Source organism: Pieris napi, chromosome Z, assembly GCF_905475465.1.
Source record: "Pieris napi chromosome Z, ilPieNapi1.2, whole genome shotgun sequence".
Classification (NCBI taxonomy): Eukaryota; Metazoa; Arthropoda; class Insecta; order Lepidoptera; family Pieridae; genus Pieris; species Pieris napi.
Genome location: NC_062259.1, coordinates 6,442,731 through 6,466,539, shown reverse-complemented (window position 1 = coordinate 6,466,539; position 23,809 = coordinate 6,442,731). Strand labels below are relative to the sequence as shown.

General features: G+C 34.1%; 1 protein-coding gene across 1 annotated transcript; it reads right to left on the bottom strand.

The window, feature by feature from the left end:
* Positions 1–442: 442 nt before the first annotated feature.
* Positions 443–23,338, bottom strand: LOC125062443 (membrane-bound transcription factor site-1 protease). Its single transcript, XM_047668379.1, has 20 exons — positions 22,686–23,338; positions 22,043–22,222; positions 21,594–21,686; positions 21,146–21,242; positions 20,544–20,764; positions 18,108–18,248; positions 16,939–17,097; positions 15,540–15,627; positions 14,487–14,668; positions 12,527–12,691; positions 11,303–11,452; positions 10,961–11,043; positions 10,287–10,492; positions 8,889–9,087; positions 7,189–7,252; positions 6,568–6,708; positions 5,807–5,944; positions 4,942–5,110; positions 3,479–3,667; positions 443–2,892 (listed from the first exon to the last, which is right to left on the bottom strand). Exons 1-20 carry the CDS (start codon positions 22,914–22,916, stop codon positions 2,672–2,674), a joined length of 3,117 nt encoding a protein of 1,038 aa, XP_047524335.1. The 5' UTR covers positions 22,917–23,338; the 3' UTR covers positions 443–2,671.
* Positions 23,339–23,809: the final 471 nt, after the last annotated feature.

Below are 23,809 nucleotides of genomic sequence, written 5' to 3'. Positions count from 1 at the left end.
GAGGGGTTTCTTAATTGTTGGCTTGGGTTAATTTATAGCTAATTACGTAGCAAGTACAACATGGTAATTTAATTAATGCATCTGGTACAATTATTAGATTTGCGTCTATTAAGTAAAGGTTATTAAGGTATTACGAGTTCTATTTCCGAGAAAACTAAAATTTTCAAGTTTGGCATTTAGAAAATATTCTAAAATTAGGCATATATTTACTAAGATGGTCTCTGTATGTATTATATACTATCAATTTCACTGGATATAATATTCCGATGCAATTAGAAAACTCGGAATCTTTTATTAGAATACTGGCTACTTAAGCGATTTTAAATGTAATTAGTAATTTTCTGTGTGTGAAGCAGATGACGTTTTTTGGGTTTTAGCAGCAGGGAGTCATTTGTAGCGCTAGTCTCGACTCTTAATCCTACGACAAAAAAGAACAATGTATACTTTATTTCTTATATACTTTATTTTCAAAATAATGCTCACGTGGTCGAGTCTTTTATACACAAATGCTTTCTTAACGTATTTACACTTCACTAGAAACGTTGACATTAAATAACAATCTTTGTGCTAATTAACATCACAAAGGAAATATCATCTTAAAAAAATCGTAAGATGGAAATTCTCCATGACACCGGAATTTAGAAAATAATCAATATTTTTATCTCATTTATAATAGTCATTGTAAAAGTACAAAGTCCAAATCCATTATTATATGAAAAATGTGTCTAGATACTAAGCTCGCTGTTCTCACTTCAAATCATTATTGGTGGCCGCCTAAACAAGTTGCAGTGCATTTTCTCTCCTGTCAAAAAGTCTATACGTAGGAAGAATTTTTTACAAAGCTCTTGTCCTACGCTCAGTAAATTCTAAGCCCCATAGATTAGAAATTCCAACGTAAGCCTATCTTAGTTACGATAAAATCCTAATTCTCCTCTGTTACGTGATAGTAAAGTGTTCCTTCTTAAACATACTTCAGAATTTTACATTTTAAGTCCCAACTATGGGTAAAGTTTCAAAATCGAGACTTAGCACAAATTATTACTCCCGTATGTCAAAATCTAGCTTACATTTAGACTTTAATATACCATAAACGTCTGCGAATATAGGTATTATCAAGTATTTTGACAAATGGAATATTTTGCTAAACTAATTCGTGATAGGCTTGAGAACTGAAATAAAAATATTATTTATTAGCAATGAACTACTTATGAAAATTTAAATTGCATTAAACATCTTACACTTTAATAATTATAAATTACGCAATACATGATGGTGAGGCCTCTACATAGTGTTTTACCTACTTTCGTCGGTCGACAGATGAAAAAATGCATTAACATTATTTGTGGAGAAATAAACTTTTATAGTTTCATAAGATTAACAATAATTATCTAAACCTAATTAAGCTAGGTAATTAGTGTAAATGTACGTCCAATAACAAGAAATAATTGTATGGTAACTAATACTTAAGGTTTTTTATACAAATGGTGGCAAACGGGCACGAGCCACACTTCATGTTAAGCATCCTATGGCGAGATCGTTGCCGGCATTTAACTTTTGGAACGTTCTATTCTTGAAAGACCCGAAGTCGAATAGTTCGGAAATACTTTCAGCAGCTGGGTCCACATAAAGATGGTAATTCCACCCGGTCCTAATATCAAACTCAGCTGCTGAACAATTCCTCTGAACGGACAAATTCCATCACAAAAAATTACAATAGTAGTGATTCGCTAAAAGCATGGCTACTATCACCTTAGCTACTACATACATTTGACTAAGTCTTATGTATAACAAATATTACTTAATACATAGTATAGAGCCTGATCTTCTATTTACCAACTTATGTGCCCTACAAAAGTTGATATCTAATATACGGGATACATTGCATAAAAAGTGTATAATTTAGATGTTATTTATATTCACTGGTACGCAGTAGATTAACGTATAAAAACATGTTTTAAATAATGTATAAATCAACTTAAAACAGTTGATAAATTTATTCATACAGGAACAACTATGTATAAGAAATCTCATTATAATACTCTGTCGAATAAGTTATTGTAGCATCATTTGATTGTAGTAATTTAAAATAAATAAAGAAATCACAGTCGACTCTCGATAATTTGAGACTTAGCGACCAGAGATAAATTTCACATTAACAAGAGCTGAAAATAATAAGCGAATAAAGATTCGATTTATTATTTCTAATTATTAATAATAAAATACCGTAATACTAAAATTATTAACAAATTTTAGTTTCGAAAAAAAGTCCGTTAGCTTTTTTGAGTGAGCGACTTCAGTCTATCAATGTTCAAAGAATTTTAAAAACAAACGACAGCGACGTCTGTCCATGCTAAATACTTGAAATTATAGAGAGTAGGGAATCCCTGACTTCAAATTATCACATGTAGGCCAGTAATTTATCAAGTATTTTCAAGGGAAGTTCAAATTAACGAGAGTACTGTATTGCGATAAATAACAAAAAAACCTGTTTAAAAAACATTCAGGTGTAACACTAAAAAAAAAAGTAGTATACATTACAAAGTCTACACATTTAGTATAAAAACATTTTAATTGTGTTCGCAATTACATGCATTCTTCAATAAAACTTAGATTTTTTCTGCGGAAATAAAATTGACTGGTTTTTGATTCGAATTCAAATATTAAAATTTACCTAAGTAGCCAAAGAAATTAATTTCCGTCGTTTCATTTTACGTCCGTATCTCTTCCAAAAGATAACTGTGCAATAGATTATGCCTCCTATTGCGATGACAGTTAGGGCTCGATTGCTATAACTCGATTGTTGCTCGATATCAGATAGGACTTTCGTCGGAGCTACGCCAGCCCCACGCCAGGCCCTAGGCGCTGGCTCTGTGCCTTCTGTTTCTGGCGCACCTGAATACAATATAGGCAATAAAATGACAAATGAAAACTCTGCGTCAAGATAATTTAGTTTTCTTAATGGAAAAACAGGATTTTTCTTCACGCCAGTTCGCAGTACTACACACTAATAATAATACGAAATGACTGAGGTACCTAAATGTTTTCGTATTGAGTTGTTATAATTCAGTATTGGCATTTGACTTTGTAGGCGACCATGATTTTGAAATCAATGTCTAGTCACTAATGTATTACGATAGTTACTGTTAATTTATTTACAAAACCTTTTTTAAAAGGTTCGTAGTTTTTTCGGAAAGTAATTTGTATCGAGGATTGATACTTTAAACATTCCAAATACAAATATAATAAGGCAGTAGAATTTTAGTGAAAAACATAAAATGAGTTTGATTCCGTCAATCATATTATCAATGTAAGGAGCAGATGGCCGATAGAGTAATAAGAACTTACATAAAATTTTATATTTGTGTATAACGTTTAAATGGCGCCAAAATATTTCGTGTAAGTTTTTTATTCTTGGTTATATATAAGTTAAGATACGATTGATTTAAATAATAAAAATGTTACAATAATATATAAATACCAATGCTGCGTGGATCAGTAGGATGATGTCGTGGGGCCAAAGTGCGTGCGGCGGGCGGAGCTTGTACGGGCGCGGGTGACAGCGGAACGTCACGCACGCATTCGGGTAACGTACGCGTACCGCTACCGTCAGGTAATAATACGCGCGAGTACGCGTGCAAGCGACCGCCTTCTGATCGCTGTGGTAACTCTATAAATAACAAATATATAAATCTAGTTACACATATATATAAAACTTGTTAAGTTTCTTCTTTTAGTCACAATAAAAACAGTCTAAGAAAAATAAAGCAAATACAGAAATAAGTGTTATTTAAGCTATTTACTTATATATATTATATATATATTATAACTACTTATTTATAAGTTCATACATTCAATCACTAATGTTTTGAAAAAAAAAATTTAAATCATCAGACATTTAATTTCGTAGCTGCGTTCCAACAGCCTTCAATAAATTATTTTGCATAAAATATATAATACTAATATTTCATAAATTCTCTTTCTTCTTCTTCTTCTAGTGCCTCTCCATTACTGGAGGTTGGCCGTCAGTATCTTGAAGCGTGTTTTATTAAAAATTAAATTCTCTTTACGAAATTTTAATTTGAAAAGTAGAATTTTTATAAGATAATTCACCTTTTTCACTCTCTCTCAATCGGTCTCAATCGCTCTCTCCCTTTCGACAAAAACGCTATACATCAAAATCAAAATTACCCTCATGCGCCTAAAGAAGTTTCACTTCAAAAAACCAGAAAAAACAACGTTAAATGTCCTAAAGTTTGTGTTTAAATGCCTAGGCCCTAGACCATTATGTAAATCTCGCAAGACTGTTTATACTTTACAGGTACTATTGAAGATCTAAATTAAAGAAGGTTCTTTAGTTAAAGAAATAACTACGACCTTGTTAACTGTAAAATAATTAATGTATAGACACGAACGTTTTTGTCATAAAATTTAATGTAACAATACCATTTTACGACAATTAGATATTTTAGATAACACAAAGTAATGAATTATATTTTAAGATCGAACAAAGCAAATCACAATTAATAAACACAAATGCATCGTAATGTGTCAATCGTATTATCTAAGAACTGAGCAGAGATAAAACATTGCACATTTAAGGAATAGACAACAGTGAAAAACTAGTTTATTTATGGTAATCTTTGTGATCGACACTCATAAGTCTTGGACACTGTAAGCTAAAACTATATTAGGCACATCATAAAAATAAATATGAGTATAAGAAAAGCCGGTGGTGCTATAACCCTGGTCTTGGCTTTCTTCTGTATATACCATGACCTTTCTTTTTTATAGGCAAGTAGATTAGCCTTCTCCGTCGGACTTCCCAAGAAGTATCCAAATCTAATGCCGTTTTCCTTCACGAGTGAGTGTTATATGAAAAGACCATTGATGCCGCCAACCTCAGGGTTGAGGCAGATACAAAACAGAATTAACTAAATTTACCAGAAGGTATAATATGCACGTCTCGATGCTTCGAAGCAGCTTCCTTAAGCGCTGAAGGAACGTGACCTCCAAGCGCGTATTGCAAAGCAGCTAACAGCAACCAATGGCAGGGTCGCCCAGCCCCACTTTCAAGGCAAGACGAGTCACCGTATACGACTAGTCTACCCGCCTACAAATACAAATTATACATTATTTTTTCACTTATAAATAAAACTTAGGAGAAGAAATTATCGTAAATATTTTATAGAAAAATTTAAATTTGTATTTTATAAAATAATACTGGTTTTATGGAATTCAGTATTATGTTTGTTAAAGAACAGCTGATAACCCTATATATTACTGTACCTGTATATTTACTTAAAAGGGTTCCCAAATCTTGTGCATTGTATTGCATATTTATAAAGTATAAACACATTTTTATTTATTTATTATAAACCGAATTGCGTAGGATACAACGACAAGATGGCGGTTTATAATCAGGTGTTTCAAAATCAAATTTTATATATTATTTTTAAATGGTCAAAATGGTTGTCTAATGCGTATAACTACAGTCCATAGTCAACAACCTTGAATAATATACTGGTAATATACTTTGCTTTAAAAACGTAATTAGAAAAAAGTATGTATAGAAAAACGCTTTTCTGGTATTTAAATTAAAATATTTTTTTGTTAAATAATGCGTAATAGTTTTAGAATATTTTAGTTTGGCCTGTGTAAATAAATAAATATATAGAGAACGGATAATTAAACTTTGTTTATAAGTTCAGAGCTATTTAGTTAATAGGTGTTTAAATGCATCGGCATTTTTAACAGATTAAAAGGTAAGGTTATCAATTCGATGAATAATTTAAAAAATATATATTACCTTGGGCACTTTATTAATAGTGTTATTGGTATAATCTTTGGCTTCTCCGTCTGTCTGTAGTAGACCCAAAATTGGTACATCAACTGTTGGGGATTTATTTGAACCACTCCCACCACTAGCTTTGCCCCCAGACATTATCTAGAACACGATCACGTATGTTTATCTATATTTTTTTTTATTATTAGAAGTCTTATATAAAATATAATAAATAAATCAGTTAATCAAGACCGAAAGAGTTTGTAGCACACAACCTCTTTAGGTCTTCGCCTCAGATTTCTGAATCTGTTTCATGATCATTTTTAAATCTAATAGGCAAGTAGTTGATCAGCCTCCAGTGCCTGACACACGCCGTCGACTTTTTGGGTCTAAGACATGTCGGTTTCCTCGCGATGTTTTCCTTCACCGTTCGAGCAAATGTTAAATGCGCACATAGAAAGAAAGTCCATTGGTGCACAGCCGGGGATCGAACCTACGACCTCACCTATGAGAGTCGCACGCTGAAGCCACTAGGCCAACACTGCTCTTATACAGTGACACAAGTCTTATATAGTCTTATATAATTTTAAAAAAAATGTTTGTCTCGGTCTAGGTCACATGAATTTCATTTTTATCAGGCCTTACTTAGTTCTAAGTACCTAATTAAAATCAGTTCAGTAGTTTATGAAATATAGACACCTATATAATATGGTAAATTTCAGATAACAGGTATTTGAAGTTAATTATCTTTTACTTGTATTGATAGCGAGCATTTTGGTACACACCTGCTGTCCCTGATCGACCAAGTGAGCATTGACGAGCACGCCATGTTCGGGAAAGCTGTGTATGTGTGTACCACTCGCGTAGTACATTGCATGACCGCCCAGAGTAAAAGTACCTTCGAACACTCGATCACCCAACGCCACCTGTATTAACGATTTTTATTCATAAAATTAAAAATTTAATTCTATAGATTTTTTTAAACAACAGCAATCGGGACAGCCATAAAAGGCACCTACCGCAGCGTATAGATAGATGTGAGTAGTAAATTACAGTATAGGCCGGCAACGCACCCAGCGTTGCCGGCCTATACTGTAATTTATTCTATTACACATTTAAATTTATACGCGAAATTATTACGTACTTTTCGAGTTTTCGTCAGAGACTGCAAGATAACAATTTGTTATGATTACAAGTCTATAAAAATTATTATATTTTAATTAATATATAGTTCTCGCGCCAATCGCTGGCGTTAATATGGCAACATTTCAACTATCTATACGTGAAAACTGAACCAATTTAAAAATACATTTCGTTAGAGAAATTAATTTAAAATACTTTATAAGAAATAGTACTGATTTTCCATTATCAATATTATTGAATAAATACTACTCATTTTCAATTACCTGGAACATGCTTAATAAGTCATTCAGCGCTGGTACATTGGCACCACCCGTTTCTGGTATCCACCTGAGAGTAAAACATTGATTAAGTTACCCAAACACAATTTTAGTGTTACAACAATCAGTTTTGGATATATACCACAGAACGTAATAACGTGTAGGTAATATTTGTATTAAAAACTTAAATCGTTTTTATATTAGTGGGTCGTAAAGTGATAGTACCTAGGTAACACTGAAAATGTTTAGAAAATGAAAAACGTCTTAATGTAGAACCAATACTTTTATTGTTTTTCGAAGTAATCTCCGTTCATCTCTACTTATCGTCGCATTCGATGGAACCACTGAGAAAAGCAGTGGGCCCATTCTTCCTTAGGGGTCCCTTCTATGGCATTTTCATACGCTTTTACCGCATTTTAAGGGTTCGTAAAGCAAATACCTCGAATTTTATCTTTAGTTCTTGGGAATAAATGAAAGGTCAGGACTGTATGGCGGATGACTCATTATCTCGACACCTGCCATAGTCAAATATTCAACAGTCCGTTTTTGAACTTGACTCATACCAATGCCTAGGCTTGCCCGTATCTGCTGATTGGTCACTCTATCTTCCTCTAACATGCGTCGCACAGCACTGATGTTATCTTCAGTAGTCGCTGTTAAAGGACGTCTCTCACGTGGATCATCATTGAGATTGCTATGTCCACGCTTAAACTCGTTAAACCAATTGTAAATAGTGGCACGAGATGGGGCTTCACTATGAAATGCTAATCGCAGCCACTACTTAAGCACAAACTTGGAACTCAACCAATTTAGTTCCACTTTTTGCCACGGGAGGTCCTTCCACTGCTTTAGCACAAACTTGGAACACCACCAATTTAGTTCCACTTTTTGCCACGAGAAGTCCTTCCACTACTTTAGCACAAACTTGGAACTCAACCAATTTAGTTCCACTTTTTGCCACGGGAGGTCCTTCCACTGCTTTAGCACAAACTTGGAACACCACCAATTTAGTTCCACTTTTTGCCACGAGAAGTCCTTCCACTACTTTAGCACAAACTTGGAACTCAACCAATTTAGTTCCACTTTTTGCCACGGGAGGTCCTTCCATTACTTTAGCACAAACTTGAAACGCAACCAATTTAGTTCGAATTTTTGCCACGAGATTTTCACTACTTTGGCACAAACTTGAACGCAAACCATTCAGTTCCTCATTTTGCCATGAGAGGTCCTTCTACTACTTTACCACAAACTTGGACAACAATCAATTTCGTTTCTCATTTTGTCACAACAGGAATTTTTGTACTTGGTTAGTATCAATCAAATATCAAAATAAATTGTATTCACTAAATATTCCTTATTACTACAGCCACGTACATTCTAACAATTTGGAATCAAATGAAATAAAAATTATCAAAAGGGGCCTCATAGCCTAGCGGTCTTATTAAGTGGCAGCTAGGTGAGGGGTACCGGGTTCGATTCCCGGTTCGAGGGCAAGTTTTAATTTAATTTAAATTTGTTCTCGGCCTTTGGGAGCGATACCGGGTTGTGCGGTACCGGGCGAGTGCCTAAACCGTACATTGAGGACACGGTCGAATTTCTAAAGACAAGCACGAATTATAAAAAATCCTATACTTGACGCTGGCTAATACACAAATCGTGCCAGAGCCATAAAAAAAAATAAAAAAAATATCTAATAGCAAACATACCATTGCCTCGTATTTTCGTCGTAAAACTTGACGTGCCGTAGTAAAGACGCATTATACCAATCCGCAAATACAACGAGCGATAACCCTGAATCCACCGCCTTCTTCAGAGTCGCCATCTCCTCTGGGAAATATTCGTCTTCCGGGTCTACCAACATGAGGGCACCGTACAACGACGTATTAACACACGTGAGGGGAGAACCTAAAACATATAAACCTTGTGTTAAACTCAAAAATCGATATTTATTAAAACGATTATTTAAAGAAAAACGCTTTTTACCGGATTAAAGTTATGTATTATATATATATAAATTTACAACTATTTGACATAATTTTAAATTTATCCGACGTAAAAAGCGTTTTTCTTTAAATGTGTAAAGGTTATGTTAATCAAAGACAATACTATAAAACGATTATTGTTGGAACGAACGCCCTACCTGAGGTCTGACTATAATTTTAAAAAAATGTGTTTGATATGTGGTGGCTATAAAATCATGCAACGACGAATTACGTGAGCCCAGTTATGTCTGATTCGATTAAAAACCACGCCTAGTAGGATCCATAAACTGGTAATAATTATCTACAACTAGCTGCCCCCGTAAACTTCGTTTCGCTTTAATATGATTTTTTTACGAAGCCTAACTTTTTAGTCGCTACATACGACTATATGGAACTTTTTGCTGAACCATAGAGACTGTTCGCTTTTCCAGAATAAAAACCTAAGTATTAAATAAAACAACTTTTTGACGTGATAACGTCTTTAAAATCGTTTTAGTCGGGTGACATGTTCAGAAACTTGTGTCACACCAAAACCTCACGAGCGCGATCGCAGGTATAACGAGAGAGAGACGGACCGATCTCCCGTCTCATCTCGAGCGCTGCCAGTCATTCCGTGAATGTATGAAGAAAAATGTATATCATAGTCGAATAAGTAAACTTGTCATTTTACACCCGAAATTTATCATCAAAAGTGTGAATAAAACGATAGATGTAATTTAAAATTTGAAAAAATTGTTATCTTCATTAATTCCTTACTTCCCAAAAACTTATATCACCAATAAGACGTTATCACGTAAACATCTCGATCGTAAACCTACTTTACAAACAACCAAGATTTTTTTTCTATTTTCTTTTATATTTTCTTCATAAAAATCTCAGTGTTCAAGGAATAAAATACTCCAGTTGGAATTGAAAATATTTTCCATTTAATTTTTATTTATATATGTGTGTGCCCATCTAGTTTACAGTTAAACCTCCTATAGGAAGTTATTTCGAGGAACAATAAAATAAAAAAAACTGAATCACTATTAAACCACGCAACGGGCAGTGACAAACGCTCCGTTGTACAACGTGTCCTTTATGCACGCACTACAATGAAAATCAAAAACATGATTAACTCACCCATAACTTCAACATAATATCCGTGCTCCCGGAGTCTTCGATACATATCTCTAAAGTTTGTGTGTATATGATCGGCGTGCCAGTCGAGCGGGTCGTGTTTTGCCCTTAAATCGTCTCTTGGGAAATAGCCGCCCGGATATCGGAGGCTATGGAATTGGTCCCATAGGAGACGACGCGATCGAACCGGTACCGGGATAACACGCCCACTGAAAAAAGGTTTTATAAGCTATTATAGGCGGGCTGGGGTCTAGGCTCAATGAGTAAGATTCAGAAAGGAGACTAAGACTCCATTCCAGATTTCCTTTTTTGAAAACGTTCCGTAGGCTCGGGCAAAAGAACCCAAAAAAGGCATTCATTCACAAGAACAGACTCCTTAATAGAGACTGTAAGTAGTGTTATTGGACGCATTCTCAAGTGAAATAGGTTAGACTTAAATTACTTAGTATTAACTAACGCTAGATCGTAATGTTCAATGTCTCAGTACGGAGACAATTTATATTAACAACCCGCTACGTATGACCCCTGTATGTCAAAAACCACTTAAATTTCGACATAGTAGACAAGCAATTGAAAAAGGTTTATTTTATTTTCGAAATATTTGTTGCTTAATAAATTTTATAGTTACATGTTTTATTTACTGTACAATCAAAATGTTTAATTAATTGAAAACATACCGTACTGGTAGCATCAGAGTTGTATTCCTCGTCTTTTGCCGAAACGACTCGTCAAAACTTTCAATTGTAATGTTCACATGTCCCTGAAATTTATTTACTCATTGTACAATTCGCAGAATAATAACGTTTTATTAAGCTATTACTATTTATAACATACAGGGTGTACTATAAAAAATGTCAAGCCAAAGTCGAGTGATATAAAAGTAGTGGACAAAATTAATATTATAATATTAAAACTATTTTCTTTTCTTTAACTATTTTATGAATAAGGTACAATTATAAAGCTGACAGCTTGACATCGCTAATCTCAGGAACTACTGGGTGGAGCTAATAAGAGCTTACTTCAACAATTCCATCAAAATCAGCCCCACTTTCCAACACAGTGAACCTTAAGGCCAGCCAACCGGAGTAAGGCCAAATGATATCAATATAATCCACCGACACCGACAATATTAGACCGTTCGGCAAATGTGGGTGCCACTTTACAAGTTTCTGAAAACAATAAATGTATTGATGGGTTTAGTCATGTAGGTGATTCTTTTCATAGCGTAACAATTATTGTTTAGCCGGGATTAGAAGTTAGAATAGTGGTGCGGTTTAAACTACCGGTTTATACTGGATTAGCGACCCTAAGTTGCGGTAGTTCTAACTTCGAATCCCGCCTGTGCTTGTAATAAGAAAAACATCGACAGACGACATATCTGTTTGTCTATTTAAGTATTTGTGTGTTTCAGAAAAAAAAATCTCAACGACATATATTCGTATATATTTCTTCAAAAGCAGTGATGATCTAGTAGCGAGACTCTCATTCCTGAGGTCGTACCCCGTCGTCCACCAACGAACTTGGCGATGTGCTTGTAACACTCACTCGGTACAACATCCTGGGGACTACTACAGGCACAGAAGTCTAACCACCTACTTGCCTATGAAAATGCAAATGATCACGAAACAAATACTAATAATATTTATTAATTTAGCCAATTGTAATGCTTCCTAACATTTTTGTAAAATAAAACTTTCATGCAAAAGAGTATCGGAGATTATTTCCAGTTCTTGTCTATATTGAAAACAGGAAATGTTATAGGATAATTTATTTACGTGCATAATGTTATTACTTATTTACATCACAAGTGAAAAGTAGGTAAACGAAATTGTTTAGTAAATCTAGATGTTTTGTTTTGCTTTGATAAACATTATTGAATCCAAAAATGTCTTTCAGTTGGTGTAAAGGACCTCAAGGGAGCGTTCAAGTATTACGTAACGAATTTTTTTTTCCTTTTGTAAAACGTTCCGATGCGGGGCGGAGATTGAATTACGCGTTATTGTTAATATTATTTTCGACTTTCCAGTAGGTACTTTTACACTACATAATGGTAACTTTTAGGTATAAAGAATATAAAGTCACTCGGTGGTCACGAAACGTTTTACTAAACCTACTTGGGTACAGAAAAACGTTACGGCACGTTACATGAAGGGGGGGGGGGTCAATAATCTCCAAAAAATGAGTGACGTAATACTTGAACGCTCCCTAGCCAATTCTTTTAATAAGAATAAATTTAACCTTACCACCTCTCCAGCTACTCCAAGGCCATTTATAATAGTGACATTGACAATCGTTGGCTGAGCACTGTAGTACAACGGCTGGGTGCAATACGGCCACATGTACGTGCATTCCGTTAGATCAATGTATGGCGGACTGAGACTAGCTTGAGGCTCGTATTCACGAAGAAACTTAAATTTGAATTATTCATAATATAAATTAAAGTAATTAAAAACCTTACACTGACTTGTAAATATGATATATATCTAACTACTGGACCGATTTTGATTTAGCTTATGGGGCATCCACACGCTGGCTGTTTGTCACAAACACCGCAAACAGCAAACGAAGTCCCAAACACCAACCACAATCACCCAACACAAACAGCCATCCACATGCTTGGCGAACGTTCATAACATTCCGAATCGGCAAACATGGCGGACGACGAGCTTGTGGCAGCTATTACTTTCGGGTTGACATATTTTTATTATACGTAAATTAAAGCAAGAGAAAGAAAAAAGAAGAAAGCAAAGACGATGGTGGATGATTAAAATACATAGAAATCGTACATGGTACTGCTTTAGACTTTATTATTTGGGCTTTAATTGAAAAAGTGTAGCAAGTAAATACGTCCGCCTCCCGCAAGCTCGCGCGCATACTGATCGCTGCCAAACGTGTGGATACGTAGCAAACTGTTTGCCAAACATCCTTTGATCTGGCAACTAAAACCGACACCGATGCCGAACACTGCCCAACACAAACACAAACAGGCAAACAACGACAAACACCCATCCACACGTCCGTGTTTGCTGTTTGCTGTTGGCTGTTTGCCATTGTTTGTCAAGCGTGTGGATGGGGCTTTACACTGTTTTAAAGTGACGCATTTTTAGTCAGTGTTTCTTTTTTTTTAAACTAGGGCCAACGGGCATTACCAGACGGCTCGCATGTGAGTTGGCAGCCTTTTAAGAATTGCTACGATCTTTTCTTGAAGGACCCTAAGCCGAATCCATTCGGAAATACTTCAGTGGGCAGCTGATTCCACATAGTGATAGAAAAACTGTCTTAAAACGCTCAGTTGTGGAACGATGGACGTCGAGATGATACGGATGGTATTTCGCATTCGCTTCTATTTTAATAATAATTTATTTATTGCAAGAATATGGTAAAAAAATGTTAGGGTGGTACAATCGTAAATCGTTCGCATATTCTGCCACACACAATGGCGCGCAAATTTGTCTTAAGGAATTTTACATTATTAGTCAAAGTCAATTCCTATATTATCTGTATCGTACATATCATACTTTATTAAATTTATATCAATTACAGTGTCTCATGCAAATAATCATTTATTGAATAATAATTTTTTTCAAAAAGTAATACACTAAGTCGCTTTTTAAAGACTGGTCGGAAGATGTTTTAATTCTTTTGGTAATTTATTGTAAACTTTAATTGCCATACAAAAGGTGTTTTTCCGAAACAGTGCCAGATTGATTAATACCCATTATTATTAAAAATTCATTTATACTTTTTGTCAGTGAAAGAGAGATTCGGCTGTCTTGTGCTTATCTAACTCTCAACATAATAATTGAAAACAGATGACGCCGAAATGTCAGAATATGAATAACTAGATGACCCGGAGATCTTCGAATCACCTACATATATATATTTATGTCAAAGCTAAATATACATTTTTAAAACAGACCAAAGAGTACCAACTACATACTTTAGATATGAAATACAAATTTCTGACATAAAATTGAATAACCTTATTTATTATTTGTATTTTTCTTTACTATTTATGTTTTCCGTTTAAGCCTTCTCTGAACTTTCACAAATATTTCAAGATAAGCCAAATCGGTCCAGCCATAATATATATGAGATTTATTTATTTTGTCATAAACATAGATTTTAACCCCGTAAAAATCCTATTATCTTTATTTATTTCGGGCCGATTAAGACACGGACAATTTTCAGCTCCCACATTACCTGATAGGCGCTAATAAGGTCCAATTTCCCGTGTCCTTGCTCGAACATGTTAGGCCCTACCAGTCTCCGAGCGGTTATGCACAAGGCTTGTTTGACAGAAGCTGGCGTTAGGTTCTGTCTCGGCACACCACTAGCTAATAAGGCTATTGCACCGGCTACAACTGGCGATGCTACTGATGTACCTGTTGTTTCCGTAAAAAAATCCTGTTTATTTTCTTACCACCAAAGCCGTGTATTTTTAAAAAGTTTCACGTTACATAGAATTTAAACTGTATATATAAAAGAAATGCTGGAATTAGTCATGTACCCTCTAGGTACCCAAAGCACCAAGTCATCTTATATTTCCCTCCTTTCAGAAAATGCGTTGTGTGCTCTGCTCTGTTGGGCTCTGATTAAGGAGCTATATAAAGAATATTGCACCTCTCATACTTTGATTTACTTTTTCTGTTTTATACCTTCATGATTGTAGTTTATTTATTATTGCTTCAAATTAAAATTAGAATTTTTATACATTTATTTGGTATAGAAAATTAAATAAATAATTCCTATGTTATTCGTTATTGTTTACACACATAGCAACAATCAATATTTTGGCAATTTTAGAAACTAAACACTGGTACCTAAATAAATTATATATACATAAAATAATACGTTTTCATTAATTGTATAACTGTTTACTTCGCAATACAGGAATTTTCATTCGCATAAGCCAAATTAACTAATTATTCTAACACTTTCAACAGAGCATTAATTCCCCTCTAATAAAACAGATAACTTCTATTTTAATTAAATTTATTATATTATAATTATTTATAATTTTATTATATATGTGGTTCAAGAAAATATTAACAAAACAAACTTATTTATAATTTTTTTCTGTTTTTGTAAGGAATTAATACACATATGTACGTCATGCAGTTTTTGTATTTTTAGTGTAATATTTTATCTGTATGTGTAGTGTAGTGTTAATAAATAAAATAACAGATCATCGGGTTATTATTAAAACAATTCGCATTTTTATAGTTTATAGCCGATAGTTTTTCTTGGACTTACCACTAAGAGACCGGCAGCCTCCATTCACGCTAGACCCACGGACTCCACTCCCATACGTCACTATGTCGGGTTTAACGCGGCCATAACCCTGACAATACAACCATATTAAATAATTAATATCATGAGATTTAAAAATGCGAAACTGTTTTTTTTTATGGCTCTGGCACGGTTTGTGCATTAGCCAGCGTCAAGTATAAGATTTTTATAATTCGTGCATTTTGCCTTAGAAATTCGACCATGTCCTCCATGTACGGTATAGGCACTCGCCCGGTACCGCACAACCCTCACAAAGGCCGAGAATAAATTTAAATTAAATTAAAAATTGCCCTCGAACCGGGAATAGAACCCGGTACCCCTCACCTAGCTGCCACTTAATAAGACCGCTAGGCTATGAGACTCCCTGCGAAACTGTTGCAACCGATTAAAAAAAGTAAGTGTTGGAATTGGATATTTGAGTACAATCTATCATTGTCGACCGTCAACGACGGGTCATGGACAATTCGAAAGAATGGCAAAATAGAAGAATTAGTGGCCAATATTATAGCCAAATACAAGACGCATGTACTACTTTGACTGGGCCACCTTGAACGCTTGAGCTAAGATCGGGCAGGGACGAAGGTATACCACAGGTACTGCTGGATCGACAGAGTAGAGGTGGACCTGCTACAACTGAAAGGAATTGTGAAGTCAACGGGAAGTGGAATAGGACAGGAATTGCTGGAAGTTTCTAATTTCGGTAGCTAATACATTTTCGGTCGCAGAGCAAAGTGAGTGAGTGAGTAAAAGTTAACAATTTATGGTTATAATAATACTAGCTGACCCGGCAAACGTCGTTTTGCCATGTATATTATTTCTAGGAAACATTTTTTTAGGTTCAATAAAAAAAAATACTTTAATAATAAAGGGTTGATCGGAGAGGGGTTACAAATAAGGGTTGTATGTATCATTAAAAAAATAAAAAATAATCTAAAAAATAAGAATAAAAATTTAGGGGTGGACCGGACCACCCTTAACATTTAAGCATTTGAAAGATAGATAGTAGCCGATTCTCAGACTTACTGAATATGCATAAAAAATTTCATAAGAATCGGTGGAGCCGTTTCGAAGGAGTATGGGAAAGAACATGGTGACACGAGAGTTTAATATATTAGATAGGTAAAAGAAAAAGACTCCTATATTCATTTTATATTCTCACTTAGAAATTTTGTTTCCTGGTATAAACGCTGTAAAAGCTGTATTCAAGTTTTTTTATTAAAAAAGGTATTTTACAAAGTCCTTGAAAAATAGGCGGTACAAAGAGATTAATTATACGTATAAAAATGTATGTAATGTAAATTGTAAGTGTAACCATACATGTGAAGGTAAATGTAAATCCGCTTTGAATATTAAAAATATTTACATGTGGCAACTCCCACGTAGTCATCCCTCTTGAGGAGAACTTTGCTATGCGGTCATCGAACCCGATGCCACCCACGCCGATAACATCCATTTGATCAGCTGGATTATTCAATGTACCATACAACGGTCCATCATTACCAATCGCTGATACCATAATCACCTGTTTTAACAGTTTAAATTCATTATAACTTCGACACATCAAAGCGCTATTTAAGGCACTTTCTGCTACCACCAGCCACCACTAACAACCACCAGCTGTCAGTAAAAATTCATAAAGTATTTCGGATGTGGGAAGAGTTATGTAAAGAGCGTAACATTGAAGGCCGGCAACCTCACTAAGTTGCAAGTTTATGGACAGCGATGAACGATAAGTTTATTTAATAATAATAATTTTGTTGCCATAAACACGTTACATAGCAGGCTCCTGAAGTAGTGAGAACTGTATTTCAGGAGTGACCTCCCGTGACCACCGGTGAGTTGCATGTATTGTGTAGCGATATCGATAATTAATTTGAATAATTTAAATATAAAACAAATTAAATCAATGTATTATAAAGTAACATACATTTATCTGATAATTATTTTTCTCTGTTTTTGTGTGTTAGGATTTATTGTTATTGATTATCAATTAATATAATATTTTATTTGCAAGTTCTTTTCACAGTTGTATCTTTACAAAAGAATTAGATTTATTACTCAAAACAGCGTTGATTTAAACGTCACAAAACCTAAATGTTTATAAATTTAAGCTTCTAATAAAATATTAGGGCCTTACATATGAAATTGGCGTTTTGTATGAAAACTAAAACGTTGGAACCAAAAACGCACTGTGATGTCACATCATTAATCCTTCGAACCATTTCTGCAGCACTGGTGTCACGGTGAAACTCGAACTCGTAAATAACGCTCATAATTTTTAAATAATTTCATGTTTTCCATTTTATAAATAGAGTGAAGCAAAGAAAAAAATCAAACCAGAAAATGAAATGTATCATGGTTTTAAAAAACAAATGCTCGAGTAAATAAAAAATTGAATTTGGAATTCCTACACAAAGAGATATTTGAGGTCAAAGTGACCAGTACGACAAAACGCCAATTTCATATATGTTATACTAAGATGTATGTGTGTGTATACGTCATACAATGGAACTTCTAGATTTATTAGCTCACCTTATTTGCAGTCAATTCCCATACTTTATCAACAAATGGGTGATCCATAAAATCTGGTCCACCTATACTTAGATTTAGGACGTCAATTTTCTTCATAATTGCATAATTAAATGCATCGAGGAACCATGATGTATAGGACACCTAAAATAATTTTATTATTAATTCTTTGTGATATTTAATAACCGATGGAAATTTAACAAATTAAAGATTTATTCAACGGTATGTTATCTCTGTTCTGTACCTGTATTACTGATTTGTTTTTGGTGCTCAAACTATTTTGACTATGATTTAAATTAATGATTATACATGTTTTCTTTTATTATTGTTTTGGAAGTAGATGAAAGTAAGTCTCAAAAAAACTAGTATATTTTACACTAGTTTTCTTTGAGACTCACTAGTTTCACAGTTTAAAGTGTTTTTCTTTGTTGATTTATTATGACAAAAGAAAACTGAACCAAAAAGCGGGTCACAGCGTCTACACAGTTATGTTTGGAAGGCCCAATTATGGACCAACCGATAATGAGAGTTAAACTCAAATCGACAAATTACGGAATCTTGACGAAAACCGCTTACTGTGTAGAATCGGACCCTATTTAGTATTCATCGTTCGGTTCATATATACTTAACAATCGGAATCACAACGTAAGCGCGTTTCAGAAATATATTTTCAGTGAAGACTTAATCGTGGATTTGAAGCATTCAGGGTGATTTTTTATTTTTTTTTAGTATGTTGCACCTAGATTAAACATTTAACACTATTCCTTTATTAACTTATAAAAAACGAATAAATAAGGGGACTCAATCAAATCCGACTTTCTGTAAGAACCACGCGAATATTTGAAATCGCTTTACGTCAATAGATGGCATTTATACGGACAAAGGACCCTTATGAGAATATCAAATAGATATCTATGAACGTGGCGTAGCAGTCGTACGCTGGAACGCAATCGCCTCATCAAATTGTGTAAATAATAAAATAAATAGCGGTTAAAGAGACCTGTTGGCAATTAATTCAATCCCAGATAAGTCTTACTAATAAATAAGGGGACTCAATGAAATCCGACTTTGTAAGAAGCACGCGAATATTTCAAATCGCTTTACGTCAATAGATGGCGTTTATACGGCAACATTTTAAAGGACCCTAATGAGAAATGAGAATATCAAAAAGGTATGGACTATGAACGTGACGTAGCAGTCGTACGCTGGAACGCAATCGCCTCATCAAATTGTGTAAATGATAAAATAAATAGTGGTTAAAGAGACCTGTTGTCAATTAATTAAATCCAAGATAAGTCCTACTAATAAATAAGTCTCCTCAATCATTCGCTTTAAAAAAAAACCCGCGAATATTTCAATCGCTTTGCGTCAATAGATGGCATTAATACGGCAATATTTGAAAGGACCCTAATGAGAATATCAAAAAGGTATCTATGAACGTGATGTAGCAGTCCTATGCTGGAACGCAATCGCCAGATCAAGTTGTGTAAATAATATAATAAATTAACGGTTAAAGAAATTTTATTTCAATGTATACACAAAAAGACCAAAATCAATATTTTTATATATCGATTACATGTTGTACAACATTAATATATATCGATTACATGTTGAATTTTTATGCCCAAAAAAAATCCCATCATAAAATTACTATTACAATATAAAAACGTTTACTTTAATAAAAGAGCGGGTCAAAGCTGCTACACAGTTAGGTTCAGAGGACACACTTACGGGTCCCCCTTATAATCATTGAGGAAATCAAATCGTCTAACAACGGAATCGTGACGATTTCCGCTTACTGTGTAATATCGGACCCTACTCTGTAGTCAACCTTCGGTTAATATATATCTAACAATCGGAAAAACTTCGATACCGCGTTTCAGAAATATATTTTCCATACTTCAAATTTTATAAAAATACATGTTTTTTCTATTTTTTTTATGGAGCTAATTTAAATACTTCACAGAAAATTTAATTTTTTTTATTATTTATTGAGTTTTAAGCATTTTTTTTTAAGGTTATTTAAAAATAATTTTATGTTCTATTCTTTTATAAAAATGATTTATATCGACTTTATTAACACTGTCTTTAAAACAAAAGCAGTATAAAAGTCCGGCGCGTAGTTTTATCAATGTAAATCTCATAAAAAACGTACTTTAAGCAGCATCTTTGCTATTGAAGAGTTTTTAATTATGATATGTAGGTAAACTTCTAGCCACCTCTGTTAAAGTGGTTAGTGCGAATAGCTTTTTCAGAGGTTTTCCGAAGCTAGATTCCAGGTAATACAATAATTAAATAGTATTTGTATGCAATGCATAATTGGCTGCTCACCTACTTGTTAACGATCAATGTTATGTACCCAGAAATATCTACTCAATTTGAGGTTGTGGCTGTGTTTTTCAGCATGTTCGATCCCCATGGAATTAACAAAAAAAAAACCTGGTTATCAGTAAAAACGCGAAATATATGCAATTCAGCATCAGGCGCGAATCCAAGGCAGTCTGCTCTTGAAGCGATGACTCCAGCAACAAACGTCCCATGCCCCAAGGCATCATCTAGCGTTTTCTCCCCGGTCCAATCGGTACGTTCACGTATATGACCAAAATGTGGGTGATTACGTGACAGCCCGGTATCGAATACTGCAACTTTGATGCCTTCACCTACAATTAATTTTACATTATTATTTGTGTGAGACTCCTTTACTCAGAGTCTAACATTAAATCTCTAGTGGTACATTCAAGAGAAAATTTGCTAGCTACAAAATGTATGTATAACTAATTAGACAAGCATTAACTAGGAAACACCTTTTTGAATTTAACTTATTTATAATATATCCTTATCTTATCACTACAAAAACAATTGAATGTGACTGAACAAATTATTAAACTTACTTAATTTTGTTGAATAAAGGCAGGTTTAAAATTTTAGTTTCCATAACTTCATAGTCATAACTGTTTTTGACTATAGATTATGACAAAACATGGAAGACATGGTAAGTATGAGAAAATTACATTGAAGTCAAGTAGGAAACCAGAACTTACCTGTTACACCGAGGGACCACAACACATCTGCTTTCAATACTGACGTTATCTGTCGTGGTACAGTTCTTAACAGCTTTCGAGAGGAGTAGCCATCATTCTAAGAGGAAGAATAATATTGATATAAATATCTACCCTACTTTCCTATAAAGTAAACTTTATAGGCAAGTAGGTGATCATCTGTGTGTTTGTCATGCCAAGAGATGCCAGTTTATTCACATTGCTTTCCTGTGTACAGGCAAGTGTAAATTCCCAATATAGAGGGAATGCTGTTTTATATTGCTATATAGAATCATGCTTAATACAATTTCTCACATAGTATGATAGACAGTGGCGTAGTGGCAATGAGTTTTGATCTGTATGCAATTGGTTATTCACCATGATTTATTGCTGTTGTGTTGTATGCCTAAATAGTAATGAATATCCCTGTAATAATAAATAAGGTACTAACTTCTTGCAACTTTCTAAGAGAGTGTAAAGCTTGCCCCTTGATACTTTGACTTCTCCAGCCAGAGTAGAGACATTCTGGTGATCCACAGTCATCCTGTAATAAAACAATTACTTTGTTTAGAAGTCGAGTCGAGTGAAGAAATAACAGAAACCATATCACATATAATATCTATAGTAGGCTTTTATTATTAATTACTACTTTGTCACCAGGCCATAATATATTTAAAATTTAAAATATTAACTATTACACTGTTATCAGGAAATAGGTAGAAAAGCATTTTAATTATGTTGCTCACATACAACATCCAGTCAGCAAGACTTATTTATCTCTAAGGAATGGATTTTTTTACCACATTTCTACTGATATCACTGTTTATAAATAAGTAACCAATTTGTGTTACACATATATCAGGTTTTTTGTCAGTCTGTTCATATAATATAATTAAATACCTCTTTGATGTACTTTATAGTGCGCTGTACTTGTCGTTGGGCTGTGATTCGTCGTATGGCAGGGTGATCACCGAGTGATTTTATAGCCAGATTTTGATCTTCATTAAGTACAATAACTTCAAAGTCACTAGGGAATTCTATAGCTGCATTTTTTCTCTCCAAGATAGTCCAATTTTTTATCTGAAATGAACAAATCATACATTATAGAGTTAATGAATTATTATAGAGTGTGTAACTTATGTATAAAGCAGTAATTTACACAAATAAAAAAAATATAAACATTGGAGTCTCAGTAGTCTAAATTGAAATTAATTTCAAGGTTCAATGGAAAAAAACTCATACTCATGAATTCTTAAGAGCAACTTTAATTAAGTTTCCTCTAGATAATTGAGAAAAATAACCAGAAAATTTAACTATGTGCTCACTTTGCACAACATCAGCTGTAAACTGATCGTCAACATATTCTGGATTTGTACTACTATAACTATTTGCAGTCTGTTTCTTTCCATCTATGCATAAGGCTAATGCTATTAATCCCAGGGCCCGCAAAGCAGTTATTTACATATATTACCAAAAATATTAACATTGGAGGACCTAGTCTTAATTTAAATTAATTTCAAAGTTCAATGCAAGAAACACTTACTCCTGAATTCTTAAGTGCAGCTGTAATATAGTTTTCTCTAGATAATTTAGAAAAATAACCAGTAAATGTAACTATGTGCTCACTTCGCACAACATCAGTTGTGAACTGATATTCTACAAATTCTTGATTTGTACTATTACAACTAATAGCATTGTCTTTCTCTCCATTTATGCATAAGGCTAATGCTATGCATCCCAGGGCCGCGCAAAGCAGGAATTGGGTTAATCCCATATCTGACTCAAGTACACAGTTATAACATGATTTGTACTAGGGATTTGTCAAACAAAACAGCAGATAGACTTGATTATTTATTCATTATTACAATGGCGACGCAGCGTTCTTTACAGTAACATTAAGTAATTAAAGTAATTGATGCACTTATCGCAATGTCATCAAGGGACTTAAACTATTCTGGAGCGATGTAGCCAACGGCTAAGGCTTGAGAATTCATCTGTTGTGTGTTTAAATGTAATTAAACTTGAATTATATTTATGGTCATCTGAACCCTGAAATAAACTCAGTTGAAATAATAGCACTGAACAGTAATAAATGAATGTAGTTTTTAAATTAGAGTTTAGATGCGGATTTACGAAGTACGAAGTCTTAAGATGTAAACATCAAAAGTCAAAGCCAAGTTATATTGTAATCTGTGATCAAAACAAAAGTCACAGATTAAAAAAGAACTTAACCATAGTTTGTGAATCTGCGAACAGCCACAGATAAGGCGTATCTTCTATCTATATAATATCTTCATTGTTATAAAGTGTCGATTTTAAACTTTAAACGAAAATTTCTCGTAACCCGCGGGACTACCGGGAGGGAAGTGGTAGCGATCGGTAGGTGACGAGTGTGGATTTTTTAATCGCTCATTGCTATGTTGCAGTGAATCATTCAATTAGTCCGCGAAAAAGATCTTTGCGATCGATTGAAACCATTGACCGCCGACCGACATGCACGACGATCAGTTAGAAAACATGCTGCCTCTTTGTGGCTTCACTGTTCAAGTCTTCAACGAATTTTGGATAAAGATTGGACTTAAGAGAACATCCCTATAAGGTCCAAAAAATCAAACCAGAAGACTACAACCATCGAAAAATTTCCAGTCATAAAATGTTAGAGATTTA

Coding starts and splice junctions, on each gene's coding strand:
- LOC125062443 (XM_047668379.1), bottom strand. CDS start 22,916: ATGGGATTAACCCAATTCCTGCTTTGCGCGGCCCTGGGATGCATAGCA. Junction 21,687..22,042: donor CTATAAAGTACATCAAAGAG/GTATTTAATTAT, acceptor GTTTTATTACAG/GATGACTGTGGATCACCAGA. Junction 10,493..10,960: donor ACTCTGATGCTACCAGTACG/GTATGTTTTCAA, acceptor ACCTTTTTTCAG/TGGGCGTGTTATCCCGGTAC.